Source organism: Contarinia nasturtii, unplaced genomic scaffold (genome assembly GCF_009176525.2).
Source record: "Contarinia nasturtii isolate CC-2019 unplaced genomic scaffold, AAFC_CNas_1.1 Cnas_scaffold_928, whole genome shotgun sequence".
Lineage (NCBI taxonomy): Eukaryota > Metazoa > Arthropoda > Insecta > Diptera > Cecidomyiidae > Contarinia > Contarinia nasturtii.
The window spans coordinates 3,296,038-3,316,173 of record NW_022198275.1 but is presented as its reverse complement, the minus strand read 5'-3'; the positions used below and the strand labels follow the sequence as shown (position 1 = coordinate 3,316,173).

Below are 20,136 nucleotides of genomic sequence, written 5' to 3'. Positions count from 1 at the left end.
ATGAATATTCGTATGTGTGTATATGTGTAGGCTACTAGATGATTTTTTGAACAAAGAGATAACGTTTGTGCATGTGTACTTCTCCGCCGCATGTTCCCCTTCATTTCTTTTTTTATACATTAAAAGAAGCAAAGGTCTGACGAAAGTGTGAAAGAGTATTGTATACGTTCGCTACACCTTCGTCACACTCTCGCTATACTTTCAATGCAAAATAAGCATTAAGAAATAAACATGAAAATGTGGGTGTGAGCAAAGTGTAGATAAAGTGTACGGTGGTCTGGCATGTTCACGCGGGTTGTAAAAAAACCTCTTTCAGTTTTTTTCGAAGAAAATAATTTTTTTGGATTTGTTCATGACCGACATAATTCCGTAAATATAAGACACATAGAAAAAAATATATTTTGAGTAAAAAATTTCTTTTTCGAAGTATTGTAAAAAAACCTTTTTCGATTTTTGTTCGAGTTTTTAATTTTTTTTGTGATTTTTTGTGATAGATTCATGAATTTTTTTTATTTAGTTTTTTTTTTTTAAATGTCTTAGCATACCGACACCACAATCATATTTCAAAATCTGAGTGTATCATTTGAACCGACACAATTACGACATAATTCCCATGCTTTTATTTTTCACGAATGGTCGTCGTTTCGGAAAATAAATGAAAAGCCTCGACTTTATGCGAAAAATCCTTTTTTTATTGAGCTTCTTAGGTACCGACATAATTTTTTTTAACCGACATAATTATAAAAACATAAAAAAATGACTTTTCAAAAATTTTCCAAATTTGTAGATACCACCAATTAATTTAATTAATGATTGTTATAGTTATGGTAGTAGTGTTTTCACTCCGTATCATCGCCTAACGTCATCCAGATGAGCTGAATTATCCAGATGACAAAATCCAAATATATTGTCTGACGCATTTACCATCAAAATACGCGGCACAATATTAAAGTATAAACTTTATACTAAAATTTGGATTAATAAAGAAATCGTCTGAATCTGAAAAATTAAATTTCCTTCTATTCAAATATCAAACATAAACTTCTCACATATCTCATATTAGACAATTTCAATTTTATTTTCATATGAACAAAGATTCCAATAATAACGCTGCGATCATTACAATGCAATAGAACATAACCATCACTTTTTCGAACTGTCAAACCAATGTCAGTACGTTGCATAGTTGTCAAACTGAGTGTCATCAATGAACTAATTCTTTGTGATATTATATACAATTTGCAATTGGAAATGTAATTTTTGCGTGAGTGTAAGAAAATTTCACATAACATAGTGATCAAAATTCGATTAATCATAAGTTGACCAAGTGACTAATTCAGTTAACTTCAAAGGAAAGTGGAATTTTGGCTCGTTGAGCAATTGTAAAACATTGTTTGCAAACATACAGACTGGAACCATGAAATATCACACATCACCATCAACGTCGCAAACAAATCTGTACAGCGATAGTTCTATTTATCGAAGTACATCGCCATTGCCACCGCCGGCCACAACTTATTGCCTGTCGGCAACAACAAAAAGCTATAAATATCTACGGAAAATTGTGAAATTCGATCAAATGGACTTTGAATTTGCCATGTGGCAAATGATTTATTTGTTTATATCACCGCAGAAATTATACAGAAATTTTAGCTATAGAAAACGTAAGTGAATGAATACACAATAAAAAAAAGGTAGTAAAGAAACTAATCGAAGAAATCGTATGATTTAATCTAAATTTCCAGAAACTAAATCTCAATTTGCTCGTGATGATCCTGCATTTTTGGTTTTGTTGATTTTGTGCCTATTTGGTAAGCAACAAAATACATGGTTTTCCATGAAATTACATCGTTTTTAATTTACGTTTTTATGTATGTTTTAGTTACGTCAATTGGATTCACATGGACATTAAATCTGACATTTGGCCAAACGTTGTACTGTATTGCATATATTGTTTTCGTTGATTTCATCTTGGTTGGCGTGATTGTGACAACATTAACATGGCTTTTTGCGAATCGATACCTACGACAAAATGCCAACGAGGCTGACGTTGAATGGGGCTACAGTTTTGATGTGCACATGAATGCATTTTTTCCGCCACTCGTTTTACTGCATTTTGTACAACTTATCTTCTTCAACAGTAAGTGTTTGAACAAACTCGAAAAATTGTTGACAAAATATGACGTTTATGTAATAAATTTTCTTTGTTTTTTCAGGTGTTATCAATTCAGAGTACCTTTTCTCCAGATTTTTCGGCAATACAATCTGGTTAATTGCAATCATTTATTATGTTTATATCACGTTCCTAGGCTATAACTGTGAGTATTTTATGAATATTGACGATTTTTTCCAGATTTTAAATGAATTTGAGTCATCATTTGTTTATTCAATTCTAACCAATTTGTTTTGTTGTTCACTTTCAGGTATTCCTTTCTTGAAAAACACTCGTATCATTTTGGCACCAATTCCAATCGTCATTCTATTCTTTGTAATTACTTTAGTCATCGGATGGAATATAACAATTACATTTGTAAATTTCTATCACTATCGAGTCCTGTAAAAAAAATGATTAAACACACCCAAATAAGTTTCTTATTGATTACTAAATGAACAATTGAATTAATAATAAAATCATCCTTATCTATATATCATGTAGACGCATTTATCTTATAAAATGATTTTGTGATTGTTTATTTAGTTGAAAATTTAACAAATGGGAAACTGGGGCACTTTATAGTATGATATTATGTAAGATAAAAGAGATGAGCATCTTAACAAAGGGGAAAAAATGAAAATGAAAAATTTAATGAGATTATTTCTTCTTGGAAGATGCAGCTTTCTTGCTGGTGGACGCTGAACTGCGACTGCTGCCAGATGAGCTTGCTTTGCTTCCTTTTCCGCTTCCGCCTGCTTTTGAGCTTGCGCCGCCTTTTTTCGATTTGATCAGTGTATCATTTTCCAGCTTATCGTCATCTCCGTCGTCACTATCGCTGAACTGTGCTTCACCATCACCCAACTCGTTCATATAATCTTCATCACTAGCGGCCACCTTCTTCTTTTTCGCAGCTGTTACGGTTGAATATGAATACGGTGCAATCTCTTTGTTATATGCTCGAGTGAGTGCGGCCTTAACACGACCATCAACTGAATCCCATTCACTCTTTTTACCGGGCCAAGATGTTAATTCGACCAGTGAATCAATATCTTCACGCAATAAACGATATTCTTTCATAACATTTAGTGACTCTTCAACTCCATCGTTCTGATCATCAATCATTGGCTGAACAATGTTATGCAGTAAGAATGGAGCATAATCAAGGCGGATTGATTCACGTGACGCACTCGTACTGGAAAGAAGAATAAGAAAACGAACTTGTTGAACAAAAAACTTCAGAAATTTGAATAAAATTGAAGGTACTCACCGTATGCGAGTATGATCATGAATTTCTTGTGCCATTCGACTGCGCTTCTGTGTTCTGGAATACTTCCCGAGCCATCCTGGAAAGTTGATTTGCGCTGTAATTTGACCAGACATATATTCGCCCGGCAACACCGAGCTGTACATCGCCTGAACCGGTAATATCGACCAGTTTTGACGGCTTCGAATGCGATTTTCAACCAAATCACCTAAACTCAAACTGTCGGCAGTCAATGCAACTTGTTCCATTGTTTTTGATCTGAATTCAAAAAAATATTCAAATTAATTATTGTTTACATTTTCAATTCGCATTAAAAACTTACTTTGGCCCATTTGGAACAACGCTCAAGTAGTTTTGTTGCACAAATAGCGGACCCAAACTGTAGTCATGGAAAAACAAATCGGCTTTATCGTTCAATGTCATCTTTTTGTGTTCTTCTGCGGAGAAAACTTTTCGTACGACCTCCCATGGACCGAGTCGTAAATCTTTCTTACCATTATCATTACGTAGGCCACTGCCTTCGGCATCTGGTTTAGCGCAGATCAATGACAATGAATTCAACGTTTGACGTACATCCTGATTTGTCGCCTGGATAACTTCTTCGATTGTTTTTGGTGAAAGTTTGACACCTTCTTTAAATAAAATCGACATAATAGCGCCTTTGATCTGTGGCAATTGTGGCCGAGCGAATCGCAAATCAAAACAGTAATTGACCAATGATCGCATCTTCTGGTGATTGCGATCATTACACATGCAAATTATTGGAATCGATGAAGACTTTATGATTCCAATCAATTCAGCTAGTCCACCACGATCTTCATTGCCAGCCATTCCATCGACTTCATCCATCAGCAGTACTTTCTTCTGCGTTAGAGTTTCATTGTGACCGTAACTGTAGCCGTGGAGTGTTTTATTTGCCACCAAACCAGCCACTTCATTTTGCAATAGTTTTTTGCTTCGCGTAGTGGACGCATTAAATTCGATCGTATCATATCCCAAATGTTTACACACTAAAGTAGCTGTAGTCGTCTTTCCAACTCCAGGCGGACCAGAAAGTAAGGCGGCCTTGAATGCTGCACCATCATCATTCTTTGCCCAAGGATTTGGACGGGCATGCTTCTTTTTGCCATCATTATTTTTATACCAGTTTTGCAACCATTTGATGAGCCTATGGAAGAGATTATCAAATTGTTTTTTTTTTTCAAACATTTGTGCCAGAAAAGAAACTCAAAGTATTTGCATCATTCTATTATCGATTGGCTGTGACATCGAATAGATTGATCCTATAGATATAACAGCGAACGAAATGTTCGGAATGTAGAACAATAGACCTATTGATTTATTTATGAACAAATGCTAAAGTCAATAAGTCGTTCGGAATTGTATCATAAAATCGCTGTGCACAAATAGCGCCTGTGAAAAGAAACTGCGAAAGAACCGCTGCTTCAACATAATTAAAATATATTTTTGGATTGAGTAAAAATAATTATCGCATACTTGTTAAGGTTGCTAGCGGGTCCTTGTTGACCGATGATTTCTTTAATGTCCTTCGGTTTGTACTTTTCCACCCATGGCTGAGGAATATCTTTGTTGATTTGTGGTGTAGATGGTGTGAATTTTGGTTCTACTGCATATAAAGAAAGTAAATATTAAGAAAAAAAATCACCCAAAACATAGCGAATGTTGTTACCTTCTGTTTCGACACGTTTTTCCTCTACTTTAACTTTTTTCGGTGACTCAGATTTTACCGGTGTGCGCTTGTCTTTTTTAGCATCTTTTGACGATTTCTTTGCTTCCTTTTTGGGCGATTTCATCTCTTCCTTCACCTTTTTATTGTGTGTTGGCTGTCCAGACTTCTCTCGAATCAAATCAAGTAAATCATCCTCTGATAAAATAGAAATTCCCAAATCTTCAGCCTTTGCCAATTTCGCCGGACCACTTTCCAAGCCAGAAACAACGTAATTTGTTTTTCCCGATATCGCTGTGGTGACACTGCCGCCCAAATCTCTTATAACTGCAGCCGCCTCTTCTCTTTCCATCGACTCGTAAACCCCGGTTAGAACAAATTTTAGACCAGTCAAACAATTCGGTTCACCTTTTGGTATTTCCTTACTGCCCGGTGCTGAGGGGCCGGCACGTTTTTGCATTTGCTTATACAATGCAGCGGCTGCACGACGTCTTTCAAATTTCTCTTGATCCTCGTCATAAACGGATCGATCAAGTTCGGATTCATCATGTGATTGCTTTGGTTTTTTGTTCGATGCTGGCGTTGCCGGCTTCTTCTTCGACGATTGATCACTATCCGAATCTTTCTTGCGGCCTTTTTTCTCTTCTTTCGATTCATCGGGTGTACGTTTTTCATTTTTCACCGGTGATTTCTTCTCCTGCTTAACCTTTTCTGGCGATTTGGTGTTCTTCACCTTCAATGGAATTTTCTCCTTTACCGGTGATTTTATCTCTTCTTTTACTTTGACGTCTTTTTTATTTAAGTCTTGTTTTGTCGGCTTTGGTGACAAGATCTCTTCATCAACATTCATCAATTCCATGTCATCGGTGTCAGCATCGAAAACATCAGCATCTTTGCTTTGTTTCGGTTTTTTCACTTTTTCAATTCGCTTAACGGGTCCATTGCCGAATGCATTTGATACATCGACCGTCTTCAGTTTTGCTACTTTACTTGCTATCGTTGTTTTTGTCTCTTTTGACACGATCGGCTCATCTTCATCGGACGAATAAATGACACGGCGTTTTTTTGCTCTTAATGCTTCAGAATTGTCTTTCGATTTCTTTGGCATTTTAACCTTTTCTTCATCACTGTCATCATCAAGCACATTTTGCTTCCGTTTTGGAGTAATTGCGCGTGCTGGTTTTGCAGCTACTGATGAAAAAAATGAACGAATATCCTATGGAATGCAATTTGAGTTAGAATACTTTTTTTTGTACTAAAATAATATATTTAAAACGCAATTTACTCACTTTGCTCATTGTTGAGTCAAACAATTTAATTGTATCCAAGGTCGATGTGAATGTTTATTTCGTCAGAATGTAATACGGCAACAATACAAATGCAATAAAAGTAAAATTCACTGACATAGCGTGTTTCTGAGCACAAACTACTTTTTGGCGCAATGTCCCTCAATGATTGTCTCTTTTCGAATAACACTAACAAACACACAGTGTTCGAATGACGTCGTTGTCGTCGTTGTCGCACTTTGTTTGACAGATGGATTGAGTTTGAAAATTTTCGTTAGAAAAATCCAGACAATATATTGAACTAACTGGTCAGTTGAGCTGACAGTACGTTAGCCAGCTAAATGGACCAAAACAATAGAAGTTATTGTTATAATGAACAATCACTTCTATTAAAACAAGAAAAGTGATTCATCATTAAAACAATAACGTCTATTGTTTTAGCCCATTTAGCTGGCTAACGTACTGTCAGCTCAACTGACCAGTTAATACAATATATTGTCTGGAAAAATCCAAATAATGATTGAAAAAGAATTTTTTCTCTTAAATTTTCTTTAAATAAATTCAATTCATTATTTTTTTAAATGAATGCGAACAAAATTACTTTCACATATCAAAAGAAAGTCAATTTTCAGTCGTCTTTAATTATGTCTTGTACTATTCACTGATTTTGTGTGTTTATCACGACTGACGTTAAATGCCATTTAACAGGTCAATAATATGTATTATTTCAGCACAAAATATAAATCATGCATGACAAAGTGTATTGATTGTTTTTCGTTGAATTTTTCACGAACTGACTCATTTTTCCATACCGGCTGATGCACAATATGATGAAATTTTCCAACGCAATCACAGTTCACTTTGCACTTATTTTTGGAAAAGTCATTAAATCAAAGTATAATTTATTATATGTGGTATTTTGAGTGCTTGGATTTTGCTAATTTTCCATATTTTCCATATTAACTCTTCCACAGTATTTTTATATCGTCATTTCATTAAAAGAATCCAAAAATTTGAATTGCGATTATCGAAAAACGCATCGATAAACGCACTGCAACGCATCAACTTACCGCATGGAACATATCATTTTGCATAGGTTTGTATGTGAACAAAATTGCCGTGACAGTGACATTTAAACACTTGTGATTTGTTGTAAATAATATAGTCAAGTAAAATCGAACGATGACCACAATTGAATTAGTCATATTTTGATCATTTTAAAATAAATTATTTTAAAAGTTAGATACTTTATATAAAAACTATCACAAAAATTGCTGAAAAATAAAGCGAATCCAACGACTTGGAATTTTCCATAGATAAAAAAAGTGCTATTCAATTAAATCAAAGCTGCCGTTGCGGATAGTGTCATTGATAAAGTAATTTTCACTCGAAATTTAACCAAATTCATTTGCATGATGAATCGACGAATACCGCCAATTGATTTATATGTCGCAGATGGTGTGGATCAATTAAATGAGCTCGCAGAGTTGAGTTCAGTGATCAAATCGAAACCAATTAATTTGTAAGTATTTTATCAAATTGAATGTTCACACCAAATATACGGTAATTATGTCATTATGTTGATAGGCTCTTCAACTCTGCCGCAAAAGTTTTGAATGAAGCTCAAAAGTTATACAGTTCGGGTGATGATGAAAAAGCATACGTTATGTACATGAAATACTTTACGTTAATCGAGATCATTCGAAAGAAGACCGACTTGAGCAAACATAAAAATGAAAAACGTCAATATTTGGGAACGAAACAAGAAATTGACAGTCATATGGATTTGTTGGAAAAACTAAAGCGTAATCTTGTAGAACGGTAAGGTTGAAAAATTATATTTAAAACAAATTTATGGATGCATTTCATTTTTTATACAGATATACCGAGAGACGGGAAAAATTTGTAGCTAAACAAAAGCAAGCAGAGTTGAATAAGGAAAATATCAAAACAAATGCGGTTGTGCCTAAACCAGTTTCGAAATTTATTTTGATTACTGATCTGTTTAAATTGATGAAAGAAACTAATCAAAAGATACTTTTGATAGACTGTCGATCGATCAATGAATTTGAAGCGTCGAAAATTAGATATGACAATTTGATCAATATTCCAGGAGAAGCGATTCTAAAAGGGTATGAAATATGGTTTCCCTTTATTCACTCGTGAAATCTCTTAAATGTCATTTATTTCTGTAGTTACACTGCTAACACGATGTTGAAAAAAATTGCGCCGCAATACACAAAGCTATTTGAAAATCGCGCTTCAATGGATTTGGTCGTTCTAATTGATGATGATACGAGTGAAAGTCAAAGTAATCTATCAAAACCGATTTGGATTCTGCGAACCATTTTACTGGAGGTAAAAGTCATTTAAACAATTAAAAAAGAACCGTGATCACAACAAATTATATTTCATTGACAGTGGGATCCAGATACGCATTATAAAAGTTTGCTTTTACTCCATGGAGGTTACAACGACTTTGTATATTACTATCCACATATGACGACAAATCCAAAGTATTCGCCAAAAACAAACGTGGAAACCGTTGAATTGGGTGACATTGAGTATCCGTCATTGAGTGAGATAAAAATGAAACCAAAACCAGACGAAAATTCATTTTCGTCTCGTATACCGAATATTGATCGGAGTAGTAAGCCAGCGTTTGGGCAAAAAGCGAATGAACAACAAAGGCCAAACAATCTCATTTCGATCAAAGAGCAAGAAATAATCTTCGATCAAATTCTTCAAAAAGAAAAGGAGGTCTTGAAAATTGGCGATGAATTATACAATGTTGTAAATGTACCGATCACATCAAATGACATAGATCCAAGTGATTGGTTCAATAAGCAAACCGAACTTGAGTACAAAATGGTTCAAAAAGAGAATGAATTGAACGATACAATAACTGGACTAAGTGCAACGACCATACCAGATTTTGAAGGTCAACTGGAAACACTTCAAATCAATTCGAATAATCCAGAAGAGTCTGAAACTCTCGCCCGAATCAATGCCAAAAAGAATGAACATTCCGAAAATACAAGGAAATTAGAAAACATCAGTAAAAAAATCGAATCAAAAATATCAGAGACCAGAGAGAAACAAAAAAGACATTTGCAGGTAGGATTTTGTTGAAAATGCACCATCTTTTATTCAAATTTATATTTATTTTATAGTCACAACTGGATGATGAAGAATTAATTCGTCCAAAGCAACCGGCGTTTGATCGAACAATAAAGCCATCGTATGACCAACCGACTAAATTTCCGCAAATACTCCGTGATTTCAGTCCAATTATGGGTTCATACGGTGATGTGGGAGCAACTGGACTAAAAAATCTAGGAAACACTTGCTATATGAACAGTATTATTCAGTGTCTATTGAATATCGAAGGATTATGTGGATATTTTCAAAAAGACGGATATTTAAGGCATATAAATCGGTAAGTAATCGCACCCTTTTTTCGAAATGTATTTTTTTATGATGATAATTTTATTCTGAATTTGTTTTACAGAAAGAGTAAAACTCATGGACAAATAACGGAAGAATTGGCCCAACTGTGTAAAGAAGTGTGGAGTGGAAAATATAAAAGTGTGGCACCTCGCGATTTTCGCAGTGTTGTTGGACAGGAAAATAAAATGTTTGCCAGCTACGAACAACAAGATTCTCATGAATTTCTCGTCATATTGCTGGACATTTTGCACTCAGAAATGCAATTTCCAATTGAGGATGTAAGAATTTATTTACCAATTATTCTGAAAAAAAAAATCAATTTTTTAAAAAAAATCTCTGTTTCTCATTGGCAGACAATTTTGAGCGAGAAATCGCCTAAAGCAGAGATAGCATGGCGAGAATTTTCAAAAAACATGCAAAGTATAATCCAAAGGTTGTTCTTTGGACAGATTCGAAGCACGCTAAAGTGCCGAACCTGCGGTTTTGAAAGTGCAACTTACGAAGGATTTTCGCATTTGAGCCTGGAGCTACCGCAGGATAATCGACAGTGTGAACTGTACGACTGTCTCGATTCGTATTTCAATGGTGAAAATATTGAAGGTTGGACGTGTCCCCAGTGCAAACAAAATCGAGGGGCCATTAAAAAATTGGACATTTCGAAACTGCCACCGGTTTTAGTAATACATTTGAAAAGGTAATTTACTTTAAATCAGGCATCACCATGCAAATGATTTATGAGATAAATTTTGGCACATTTCAATTTGGTGACATTTGATTGTGAATTCAATGTGTAGCTGATAATGTAGACATTCACATTTTTTTAGATTCCATGCAAGTTTGGATACAGCAAATACGTATTACAAGAAACAAAACTTTGTTCATTTTCCCATCAACGATTTTCGAATCACGGACTATATAACACCGTCGCTGCAAAAACAAAACCGATCATTGGACCAGTATAATCTTATTGCTGTTTCAAATCACTACGGTACTATGAATCGTGGTCATTACACTGCATTTTGCCGAAATACCAACTCAAAAGTGTATGTATTTAGATCCAAATTGATACAAATCTAGATTAAAATGCGATCAATTAAATTTTATTCTCTATTTCAGATGGTATAAATATGATGACTGCTATGTTACGCAAATTGGAAGCAACGATGTTAATTCAAGTGCTGGATATATTTTATTCTATTCACAACTTTGAGGAACAATAGTTTTTATTATAAAAACGAATGCTTAGCATATTTTATTCTATATTGATCGTCACTTTAAACGTTTGAAGCTGTTCCAGTGGACATAGCATTTACCTATTTATATATTTACAAAGAAAGTTTGCTTCAGCTGCTCATGTTAAAAGAATGTCTGTATTTTTTCTGTTATTTTTATTAATATATGGCATATTAAAGGCACTATTTTGGAAAACAATCAACATGTGTTTAATCTTCTTCGTCATATTCTTCCATTCCTTGGCTAGATTGTCCCGTAAATAGGTCCAGCTTTTGTTCATTGATCACATTCACGGGTGAATCAAATTGGTAGACTGTATTGGTTGGTTCTTGTTTTGGTGTTGTTTCATAGACTTGAGTGCTTTGTGCCAATGCTGACTTTAACTCGAGCTCTTCCACCTGACAGGTAAACACACAAGCAAATTTAACTCGGATTTCCTGAAAGTCTTAAGTTCAAACTTACCAGCAGCTTGTGGATGTGATCTTTTATCTTATGCAATGACTCTTTCAATTCCTTTTCCGTCTTCAACAATTGAATCTGCTCACGAATGATTTCGGCATTGGCAGGCGGAACTTGTTTCTTTTTTCGGGGAGGCATTTTGTGATTGAATTAACCCAAATTAACTTAAAATACCTTTTTATCACTTCGATATGATTTATTTCCTTTGGGTCTTTTATGTTGTTCGGAATCGAAACAACTTGTTCTTTCAAAAAATGAATTATAATCGTTTGTTCGTCGTTCAAATTCTTTTCACCGCGCATCAATTGTTTTGTTATTCATCTTATTTGACAGAATATCAATCAGTCAGTAGAAAACTGAACCGATACACATTTATAAGTTTATATGTATGTGTTCAATCAACGCAGCGTTGAAGTCAGTGGAATTTTTTTTAGAAACAAATTTTAATAAATTTATTTCTATTTATTAAACAAACACCTTTCTTCATATAACCTACATGTAAAATGAAATAATTGTGTCAAAAACTATGTTTCATAAAAAACAATCATTTCCTTTTAAACATTTTGGTTCCATGAATCAGTTGTGCGTTATTCTATCGAAGAAACAATGTACAAAGAGTATAACGCATTCGAATATGGGTGGCGACTGCAATTATGTGCATTGAAAGCTTTGTTTTTGTTTGTAATAAATTGACGACGTCATAAATAGACGACGACGGGTGTTTTTATTATGTCTCTATGGAATTTTGCTCAATTTGCACATTAATTTCACAAATTTTTATTCGATTCAAGTTGTAGTCACGTATTTCTAGTCAAAAAGATTCAAAATAATCAATCAAAAGAGCGTCGAATCAAAGAAATCGATAAGAGAAAAATGATAAATGCTGAAAAAAATATAAGTGATGCGGTTCCGGTGTTTGTACCGCCACGAAAGCGTCAGACATCGAAAAAGCAAAACGGTGTGCAAAATTATGTGGATCATATTGTGTGTGTGCAGGTGTGTAATTGCAAATAATACCCATCGTAACGTTGAAAAATAATTGCATTTTTGTTATTGCAGACAAATGACCGTAAATATCCGATCTCATCAAGCCTGGAAGATTTACTATCGAAAACGAATCAAGCTGGTGAGCGAAAACAATTGGCCAATTTCATGAAAGCGGCCAGTAAAACTTCGATTGATTGTAATCCAAAGAAATCATCCAACCATGATATACATTTGTCGATTGAAGATGTTATAAAAACGCAATCAATGTGCCGCAAATCGCCATCGGTGCGAACTGAAAGTCTTAAGACGGCTGCACCGACAAGCCGTTCCGAAGATAATTTGGACATAATTCGAACACCAAATGATACGGCACGATCTAAGAAGCGTGTGAACATACTCACTGCAGTCGATCATCCATCATCGAAGCAAAAACTATGCAGCTCAACGATAAGCATTGAAAATGAACACGGCGAATCAATGGAGGACTCAAATGAAGTGAATTTATTGAATTCGAAGAATAGTTCATTGGCACGTACCCGCTCTCCCGACAACTATCTCACCATGACCGGAACAATAAAACGTGGCAAAAAGAAAGGCCAATGCTTGGATGTGCAATTAAACATATCGCGCGATGAGTTGGAGAAAATCAATTCAACGGCTTTAAAGATGCAACAAGCAAATGATAAAGATGCAAAGAAATCATGTTGTTCATTGACGTCGGGAGTGCATATTTTAATACTCTCCTTGCTATCATTGCCATTTGTGATCGTCATCACCTCGATATATGCATTTTACATCGGCACTATCACTTGGTACAATATGTTCAATTTTTTCAACGAGGAAAAATCGTATTTGCATAAACTGGTGATGTCACCACTGCTTGTGATTGCATATCCAATTGGAATTGTGTTATGCACCATTGGGCTGGCAATTTATTCGGGTATCGTTCAAATCAGCACTAAATTCGGTAAATGGTCAAATGAAATTGCTGACATTGAAAAGGGTTTCTACGGATGGCTATGCAATTTTCTTCATTTGTCTGATTGTAGCCCATACGAAGTGGTCATACTCACCGAACTGAAGGCAACCGACGAAACGGTGCCACCAAACTCATCAACCGAAGAACTTTCAATCTAAAACCATAAACAGTTTATTCGTCATAAACACATGTGTATTTCAATCAAACATTCTGAAGGACTGAACAACAATGACTAAATGATAGTTTTTAGATCCAACGTACTGCTTATTTATATAAAAAAAAACCAAACAAGAAGACGTATTATTCAGATGTAAGGTATTGCAACTAGTCAGGATTATTTGCTTTTAGCTTTTTGTAATTTTATACCAAATACTCGTTTTGTATTTATTTGACTCTTTTTTTTGGGGATATTGTATCAATTTTTTTTAGACATTTAAGTGATATTTTATCGCAATAAACAATATCAATTTGTAATTTTCCATACAAATTTATTCGAATCAATTTTGTTTCAACTATATAATTATGTGCTTAAATTGATGAAATGTTTAACAAAAACATAAACAAATCATAATAAAACAACTTTATTCGCCGCTTGATTTATCTTTTGACGGTTGATTTTGTTTTTTAAGCACTTCTTGCAATTCTTGATCGATACGCTCTTTGGCCCGGAACACTTTTGATTGCAAATAGAATGAGCCGCCTTTTGATTTTTCATTCATATTGAAGAGGTGTTCATATTTTTCTTGTACTTCTTTTGCATCAATTTTATTTACATTTAGGATTTGCATTGCTTCTTCAAGCGTAATACCTGAAAAATAAAGCAAAAATGTGAAAGTATGGGCAAAACACATGATAGCAAAAGCTTCAACAAATTCTGTTCGAACATACCAGTTCTTGCATTAGCTGCCGCCCGTTGTCCACTCTGTGGTCCCGAGCCCGCTCTCTTTGCCGCTTCTTGTGAAGCCTGAATTTCCTGACGAAGCGCCTTGGCAAATGCCTTACCAACAGCTTGTGCTCCTAATATAACAATTTGTATGAGATGCCTGGCCATTATAAATTTTCTAAACACGTAATTCTTTTAATGCTACACTCGGTCCACAATGTCATCCAATCGATCCTTATTATATAATTGAAAAAAATGATTCTTCGAATTATTTATGGTGTATTAACACATTTTCGTCGCTTATTACGTATAGAAAATAATGATAAAACATAACCTCACCCTTTTCTCATAAATGTTTTGAACATTTGACATTGACATTTTCTTTATCACTCACATGACAGCTAATTGATCCGGTATAAAAAGTTGTCCGGTTTCGAATACGTTTAACACTGCGTTATTACTACACTGTTATTATTGATGGTTCTTTTTAAAATTGGTTCGAAAATTCTGTTCATCAAAATTGAACGAGACAGAGGCTGTGAAAAAGATGATTTAATAAAATAGATTTTTTTTTTTTGTATAGATTCTTTTATTTTCATACTATTCTCTATAAATTACATAAATACAATAGAATTTTCTCGTCATAAATTAATAATTACAATACTTTAAAGACTTTACATTGGGAATTTTGCTAATGAAAAACAAAGCTAATTGTCATTTAAATAATTTTGTTTGTTTGCATAAATGGCTTTAAAATGAAATGAATTTATGAAGAATTTTGTCATTGGTTATGCCCTCTTATAGTTAATTGTTTGAAACAGCATTTTGGATGTGATGATTTCAACCAAAACCTGGATTTGTGTGTTCGATAACACATCGTTTGCAATACATTTTAACCGCACGATATCCTTCGATGGAAATTTGACAATCTTGAATATTCAAATGCTGCAATCCACGACAATAATATGCGATACACTGAATGCCTCGATCGGTGATCATATCACAATTTTTTAAGCTAATTTTCTTCAAATTTGGACAACTTTCAGCCAACGCATGCAGTCCAGCATCACTAACATCACATTTTCCGATATCAAGCGCTCTCAATCGAGCACACGAATGCGCCAACATTATAATTGAGTCGTCACTAACCGCTTCACATCCGCGACAATTCAAGTAACGTAATTTATAGCATCTTCGTGCAATCACCTTTAATCCAGCATCTGATACTTGATCACATTTTGCCACAGATAAATATCGAAGCGTTGCTCCCAACTTTGCCAATTCATACAGTCCAAAATCCGTTATATTTACACAATCTGATACACTTAGTTCACGCAACGCCGTACAAAAACTTGGCACAAACTTCAATCCATAATCTGAAAATTATGTACAATGGGATAAATTAATGATTTTTTCAAATTAATATAAAAAAGTGGTCGATAAACGAACCTGTGATTTGTGTACATCGACGCAGATACAAGTAAACCAACTGAGGGCAATTTTTTACAATAGTTTTCAATCCACTATCGTCGATACCATAGCAATCGGTTAAATCTAAAAATTGCAATAATAAACGACGTGGGGGATCCAGGTGATGATTGAAGTCAATCGTTACGATTTGAATGCAGCCTGAAAGATGGCAAAAAAAGTGTTAATAGCATAAGTAAAGTAATTTTTTGAACAATGTCCAACCCACCTGTCACATCTAAATGTTGTAAATTTGTACATTTGGTGACTAATTGGAATAGAGCCGCGTTTGATACGTTGTAGCTCATTTGAATTTGAAGGTGAGTCAATTCCGGACAGCGTCGAGATAAAAGTTCCATTCCTTTATCGGATATACGACATCCATCACTTAACATAACTTTTTCGATTTCCGGACACGATACATTTCTGGTATAGTTGCTGAGACGTCGTACAATCGATCGAAGTGCTCGATCGCCATTAATACCTTCACCTATGAAATTGAACATTTATTAAATACATGACATATTCTTTCATGAACATAAATTTGTTCAAATATGTTTACCTTTAAGTGTAATTGTTTTCCATAGTTCTGGTCTCCATACCAGCGAATCAAAACGTTTGCACACTCTGGATACGTTGCTCAAACTGACGGTGTCAAGCCATGAGAATATTTTGATGCACACATCATCTGATAGCCGATTGAATATGTTGTCATTTTTATTACGTCCGCGTGCAGTGTGTGATAATGGTTGTGAATTGGTATTGGCCCCAGCGGATATAGATGGTGAGTTAAGTGTGTGGTATCCTTGATCAAAACTGGGTGAAAATCGTCCCAGTCTCGATGAAATTCCATCCACCAAAATGTGACTGCCATTACTAGACGGTATCGATGGTATTCTTTGATGATTGCTTAAATAATTGTACGCATTTCGAGCAATGCTCATTGCTGGTGAAAAAAAAAGGTTGGTGTTAATGTAATTTATTTTGCACTTTTTTGTATGTTTTCACTCAAATCTCTTTTACAATTTCATTGTCATAGCAAATATGATTATGGAACTTACGCATATTAACCGGTGATTCTTGTGATGTACGTTCCAGTAAATATCGATCCGATTCACTAGTTTCACTCGGGCTGGATGGTCGTTGAATGAACCGTGTTGGTCTTCCTAATTTCAATCGACTGTCACCGTACTCAAAATCAAAAGACCGTTCAGTTTTCGCAAACGGATACGTACTAATCCGATCGGCTGTATGTGCATCATGTACAAATAGCGATCGCATTTTATTTTCCAAAAAGTACGGTTCGCCACAGTCAATTGTTTGATTGTACGTGCTCATCGCCGATTTCGTTCGACAGTTTCGCATTAGTAGTCGATCATTCCGTTTATGTGCAATGTTTAAAATATTTTCATTTGGTTCGCTATTGTCTTCACTTTCCTTTTGATGGTAATTCGATGCACTGTCCGATTCTCCGGCTGTCGATAGACATTGCAATGGATGTCGATAGATATTTACATAATCGCTTGTATCATTATGACTATGATTGATTGCCGAACTTAAATGTGACACATCTTCTGTGGATTTCATTGAATCGTCTGTTTCGTGCATTGCCGAAAATTGAATTAATCCATCCGCACCAATGTTGAGTATGGGCGATTTTCGTGACGACATTTGATAATCATTTGGATTTAGTGGACTTGAGCTAAGTGGATGCCGGTATTGATGTTCCGATGGTAAATTATGGCCCAACGAAGCCAACGGACACTCAATCGGCGGTGCACGTCGATGCGACATCGTATTTCACTTTGGATTAACTCTGTTGGAAAAATCGAAAAAAAAAACGAGAGAAAAATGCAAAGTAATTAATATTTTGTTGGTTTTGTAAATACCATGGAATTTTTCTTTAAATTCAACTTCTTGTTCTGTTTCAAAAGTCTCTTAAAATCTAAATGGCACTTGAACATTTTAAGAATGTAATTTACAATGGCTTCGAATTCGGCGTATTTCATTTGCGGTTTGCTTTCTTTTAAAACTTCAAGTGTTCGCTCACGAAACAATCATTCTCCCCAAAATGATTAATTGACGCAACTTATTCAAGACAGACAGAGAAAGACAGAGGGATAAAGAAAACTGAATAAAAAATGACGAATTCAAATAAGAGTTCCGATCGTATCACGATTCAATGATTAAGTATTGGTGAAGCGAAAAAAAATACACTATTCGAAAACTCATTAAAACTTTCATAAGTTTGAATCAATTGACTTTTGACTTGGTACACGGCAAAGTAGCAATAGAAATTTAATCAATTTAAAATATGAAATTCGTTGTGACGTCTGTACAATTCAATGGTCACCAACCAACTGGCTAAGGTAAAAGAAACAATAAAAAAATCAATAGGTCGATTCTTGCGGCACTCGAAACATGACAAAAAGCTGGATGAATGATAAAACGAGAGAAGCAAATGTGCATGTCGCTGTAAACAGCGACTCAATTAGAATAATAAATAAATTTTGAATAGGGAATCAAAATGGAACAACAAAACATTTAATAAACACCGATCACACCCGATGTATCGTTGCGATAAGTGTTCTCATCTAGCGTATGATTGGTGTATCTTACATCGATGCTCGCTTCCACATCAAATAACATAAAATTACATCTGTATACTTGGGATTCCGTTTGCTTTATTTTGTTTTCATTTCAATATTTAAAATTTATGAATAAGAAAAGAAAAAAAAGGTAAAAGAAAGAGAAAGACTGTTATTACTGTTTCTTCTTCATTCTGAATAAAGATGAAAATGAAGCAGCGCGACAACGGCAACTTTTCGATGGTTTTAAACTTGTTTTTGAGTGTTTCAAAACGAACAAAAAAAACTACAGCAAGCAACTCTCGTTGGTTCGAAACGATTTAAAAGCCTAGCACTCACAGTTGGATTAGTAGAAGTGCCATGGCATCAAGATATAAACAGCAACATCGCTCATTTATACTTGAGTGCTAACAAGTTTTTTTTTCGATCGCTGGCAAGCACAAGTGTTAAAATTATACCAAATATCGAATGGTAATGAGACCGATTTGTGAACACCACAATATTACACTCGCATATTGGTCGCGCGCTGTCAATGTCTCGCTCGCTCACACGCTCGCATTCAAAGATTTAAGCTGAAAAAATATTAGCACAATTTCAACATGATGTGCGGCAATGTGACCGATGAATTGGCGACAGAGGGAAACTGACTGAGCGTGAAAGAGAGAAACAGCTATAAATGGCTTTTGACCAGTGGTAAAAATGAGCGTAAAATGTGATAAAAATAAAGAGTCTTACGGGAGTAAGACGAACTTTTCCGCACGGTGGTATTTGCGTATTTTATTAAGCAAGTTCAAAATAATATTTGTTCGATTTTTCAAGCCTTTCAAGCGGCGTAAAGTTCGAGACCAAAAAAACTCAACTTTGGCATCGAAATATTCTTTTATTTAATAACAGAAGTACTCGAGAAAAGATTTTTCACACTTTCATGATGAACCCATTTGTACGACATTTGAAAGTATTTCATTTTCTAACAAAACAATAAAAAAATATGTCTGACGTTAATTTTGCCATAAAAATTATTTTTGAAACACTTTTCATAACTAACTTTACTACCTTAATGGCGTGAAACTTTGTACAGGTTATTTTTTTCACAAAAAAATAACATTTGGAGGGTTTGGAGAAATTTCAACCAAAATTAAGAGTACCTCCCATACAAAATATTCGTTTTTGAGCCAAAAATTGAAAGTTTTGTATGGGAGGTACCCCTAATTTTGATTGAAATCTCTTCAAACTTTCAGAATGTTTTTTTTTGTGTAAAAAATAGTCTGTGTAAAGTTTCACGTCATTAAGGTAGCATACAGGCATGGCTCTCATACAAAAATTCAATTTTTTGAGATTTTTTCAAGGAAACTGTATCAAAAATTGATTGTATCTCAAAAATAACCTCGGATTCGGTTTTCTCGTGCCAAAAAACCCCCCAATACATATTTTTGGGTGTTTAAGTCTACATTAAGTATGACTTTTGGATGAAAATTGGACTCTTTTTCATAGGTATCACTCCAGGCATGGAATTTTTTTCCATCAACCAAAGTCGCTCAAAATCTGATGATTTCTATTCCTGGGGACCCCCAATCATCCCGTGAAGTCAGATTTCAAATAACTTTTCTGGGTGGTGAGAAAATCGATGGACAAATTTTGCGTACGGCGGACAACGTACGACGTACGACGTACGACGTACGACGTACGACGTACGACGTA

At 34.8% G+C, this 20,136-nt stretch overlaps 7 protein-coding genes across 10 annotated transcripts in view; 3 read left to right on the top strand and 4 right to left on the bottom strand.

Moving 5' to 3' along the window:
• Positions 1-2,655, top strand: part of LOC116342791 (protein unc-50 homolog) — an 11,312-nt gene extending 8,657 nt beyond the window's left edge. The window contains exons 2-6 of the mRNA XM_031770537.1: positions 1,096-1,664; positions 1,746-1,811; positions 1,883-2,140; positions 2,217-2,318; positions 2,424-2,655. Of these exons, the coding sequence (XP_031626397.1) occupies positions 1,418-1,664; positions 1,746-1,811; positions 1,883-2,140; positions 2,217-2,318; positions 2,424-2,560 (810 nt within the window). The 5' untranslated portion in view covers positions 1,096-1,417 and the 3' untranslated portion in view covers positions 2,561-2,655. The remainder of the gene's footprint in view (positions 1-1,095; positions 1,665-1,745; positions 1,812-1,882; positions 2,141-2,216; positions 2,319-2,423) is intronic.
• Positions 2,656-2,667: 12 nt separating this feature from the next.
• Positions 2,668-6,586, bottom strand: LOC116342789 (replication factor C subunit 1). 2 transcript variants are annotated; one of them, XM_031770535.1, is made up of 6 exons: positions 6,396-6,586; positions 5,110-6,322; positions 4,917-5,043; positions 3,742-4,587; positions 3,423-3,677; positions 2,668-3,347 (listed from the first exon to the last, which is right to left on the bottom strand). In XM_031770535.1, exons 1-6 carry the CDS (start codon positions 6,402-6,404, stop codon positions 2,813-2,815), a joined length of 2,985 nt encoding a protein of 994 aa, XP_031626395.1. In that variant the 5' UTR covers positions 6,405-6,586; the 3' UTR covers positions 2,668-2,812. The 2 variants fall into 2 exon arrangements, with proteins under 2 accessions (XP_031626395.1, XP_031626393.1); XM_031770533.1 differs by having other exon boundaries at positions 4,917-5,046; positions 6,396-6,585.
• Positions 6,587-7,537: 951 nt separating this feature from the next.
• Positions 7,538-11,273, top strand: LOC116343014 (ubiquitin carboxyl-terminal hydrolase 8). Its single transcript, XM_031770877.1, has 10 exons — positions 7,538-7,914; positions 7,980-8,213; positions 8,273-8,524; positions 8,588-8,750; positions 8,814-9,509; positions 9,566-9,831; positions 9,904-10,120; positions 10,196-10,536; positions 10,667-10,885; positions 10,959-11,273. Exons 1-10 carry the CDS (start codon positions 7,805-7,807, stop codon positions 11,050-11,052), a joined length of 2,592 nt encoding a protein of 863 aa, XP_031626737.1. The 5' UTR covers positions 7,538-7,804; the 3' UTR covers positions 11,053-11,273.
• On the bottom strand, positions 11,013-11,882 carry LOC116343015. Its single transcript, XM_031770878.1, has 2 exons — positions 11,538-11,882; positions 11,013-11,473 (listed from the first exon to the last, which is right to left on the bottom strand). Exons 1-2 carry the CDS (start codon positions 11,670-11,672, stop codon positions 11,285-11,287), a joined length of 324 nt encoding a protein of 107 aa, XP_031626738.1. The 5' UTR covers positions 11,673-11,882; the 3' UTR covers positions 11,013-11,284.
• Positions 11,883-12,217: 335 nt separating this feature from the next.
• Positions 12,218-13,924, top strand: LOC116342827. Its single transcript, XM_031770587.1, has 2 exons — positions 12,218-12,530; positions 12,594-13,924. The coding sequence occupies exons 1-2, from the start codon at positions 12,408-12,410 to the stop codon at positions 13,656-13,658; spliced, it is 1,188 nt and encodes a 395-aa protein (XP_031626447.1). The 5' UTR covers positions 12,218-12,407; the 3' UTR covers positions 13,659-13,924.
• Positions 13,925-13,998: 74 nt separating this feature from the next.
• Positions 13,999-14,730, bottom strand: LOC116342828 (mitochondrial import inner membrane translocase subunit Tim16). The gene is made up of 2 exons (XM_031770588.1): positions 14,389-14,730; positions 13,999-14,308 (listed from the first exon to the last, which is right to left on the bottom strand). Exons 1-2 carry the CDS (start codon positions 14,549-14,551, stop codon positions 14,082-14,084), a joined length of 390 nt encoding a protein of 129 aa, XP_031626448.1. The 5' UTR covers positions 14,552-14,730; the 3' UTR covers positions 13,999-14,081.
• A 338-nt stretch (positions 14,731-15,068) lies between these two features.
• LOC116343059 (F-box/LRR-repeat protein 7) overlaps positions 15,069-20,136 on the bottom strand; it is an 11,334-nt gene continuing 6,266 nt past the window's right edge. The window contains exons 1-6 of one of the 3 annotated variants that reach the window (XM_031770945.1): positions 17,833-18,029; positions 16,913-17,666; positions 16,413-16,800; positions 16,080-16,340; positions 15,833-16,012; positions 15,069-15,759 (exon numbers count right to left, since the gene is read on the bottom strand). In XM_031770945.1, coding sequence (XP_031626805.1) covers positions 15,224-15,759; positions 15,833-16,012; positions 16,080-16,340; positions 16,413-16,800; positions 16,913-17,644 — 2,097 coding nt within the window. In that variant the 5' untranslated portion in view covers positions 17,645-17,666; positions 17,833-18,029 and the 3' untranslated portion in view covers positions 15,069-15,223. Of the gene's footprint in view, positions 15,760-15,832; positions 16,013-16,079; positions 16,341-16,412; positions 16,801-16,911; positions 17,667-17,832; positions 18,030-20,136 lie in introns of those variants that run through there. The other 2 variants (XM_031770947.1, XM_031770944.1) reach the window with 2 other exon arrangements.

Excerpts from the sequence above, each read along its gene's own strand:
- LOC116342789 (XM_031770533.1), bottom strand. Across the intron at positions 5,047-5,109 it reads AAAACGTGTCGAAACAGAAG|TAGAACCAAAATTCACACCA; the intron begins GTAACAACATTC and ends CTTTATATGCAG. Across the intron at positions 3,348-3,422 it reads CATGATCATACTCGCATACG|TACGAGTGCGTCACGTGAAT; the intron begins GTGAGTACCTTC and ends TCTTCTTTCCAG.
- LOC116343014 (XM_031770877.1), top strand. The coding sequence starts at position 7,805 with ATGATGAATCGACGAATACCGCCAATTGATTTATATGTCGCAGATGGT. Across the intron at positions 10,537-10,666 it reads TTAGTAATACATTTGAAAAG|ATTCCATGCAAGTTTGGATA; the intron begins GTAATTTACTTT and ends ACATTTTTTTAG. Across the intron at positions 10,886-10,958 it reads CGAAATACCAACTCAAAAGT|ATGGTATAAATATGATGACT; the intron begins GTATGTATTTAG and ends TCTCTATTTCAG.
- LOC116343015 (XM_031770878.1), bottom strand. The coding sequence starts at position 11,672 with ATGCCTCCCCGAAAAAAGAAACAAGTTCCGCCTGCCAATGCCGAAATC. Across the intron at positions 11,474-11,537 it reads ATCACATCCACAAGCTGCTG|GTGGAAGAGCTCGAGTTAAA; the intron begins GTAAGTTTGAAC and ends TTTACCTGTCAG.
- LOC116342827 (XM_031770587.1), top strand. The coding sequence starts at position 12,408 with ATGATAAATGCTGAAAAAAATATAAGTGATGCGGTTCCGGTGTTTGTA. Across the intron at positions 12,531-12,593 it reads ATCATATTGTGTGTGTGCAG|ACAAATGACCGTAAATATCC; the intron begins GTGTGTAATTGC and ends TTGTTATTGCAG.
- LOC116342828 (XM_031770588.1), bottom strand. The coding sequence starts at position 14,551 with ATGGCCAGGCATCTCATACAAATTGTTATATTAGGAGCACAAGCTGTT. Across the intron at positions 14,309-14,388 it reads GGCAGCTAATGCAAGAACTG|GTATTACGCTTGAAGAAGCA; the intron begins GTATGTTCGAAC and ends TTTATTTTTCAG.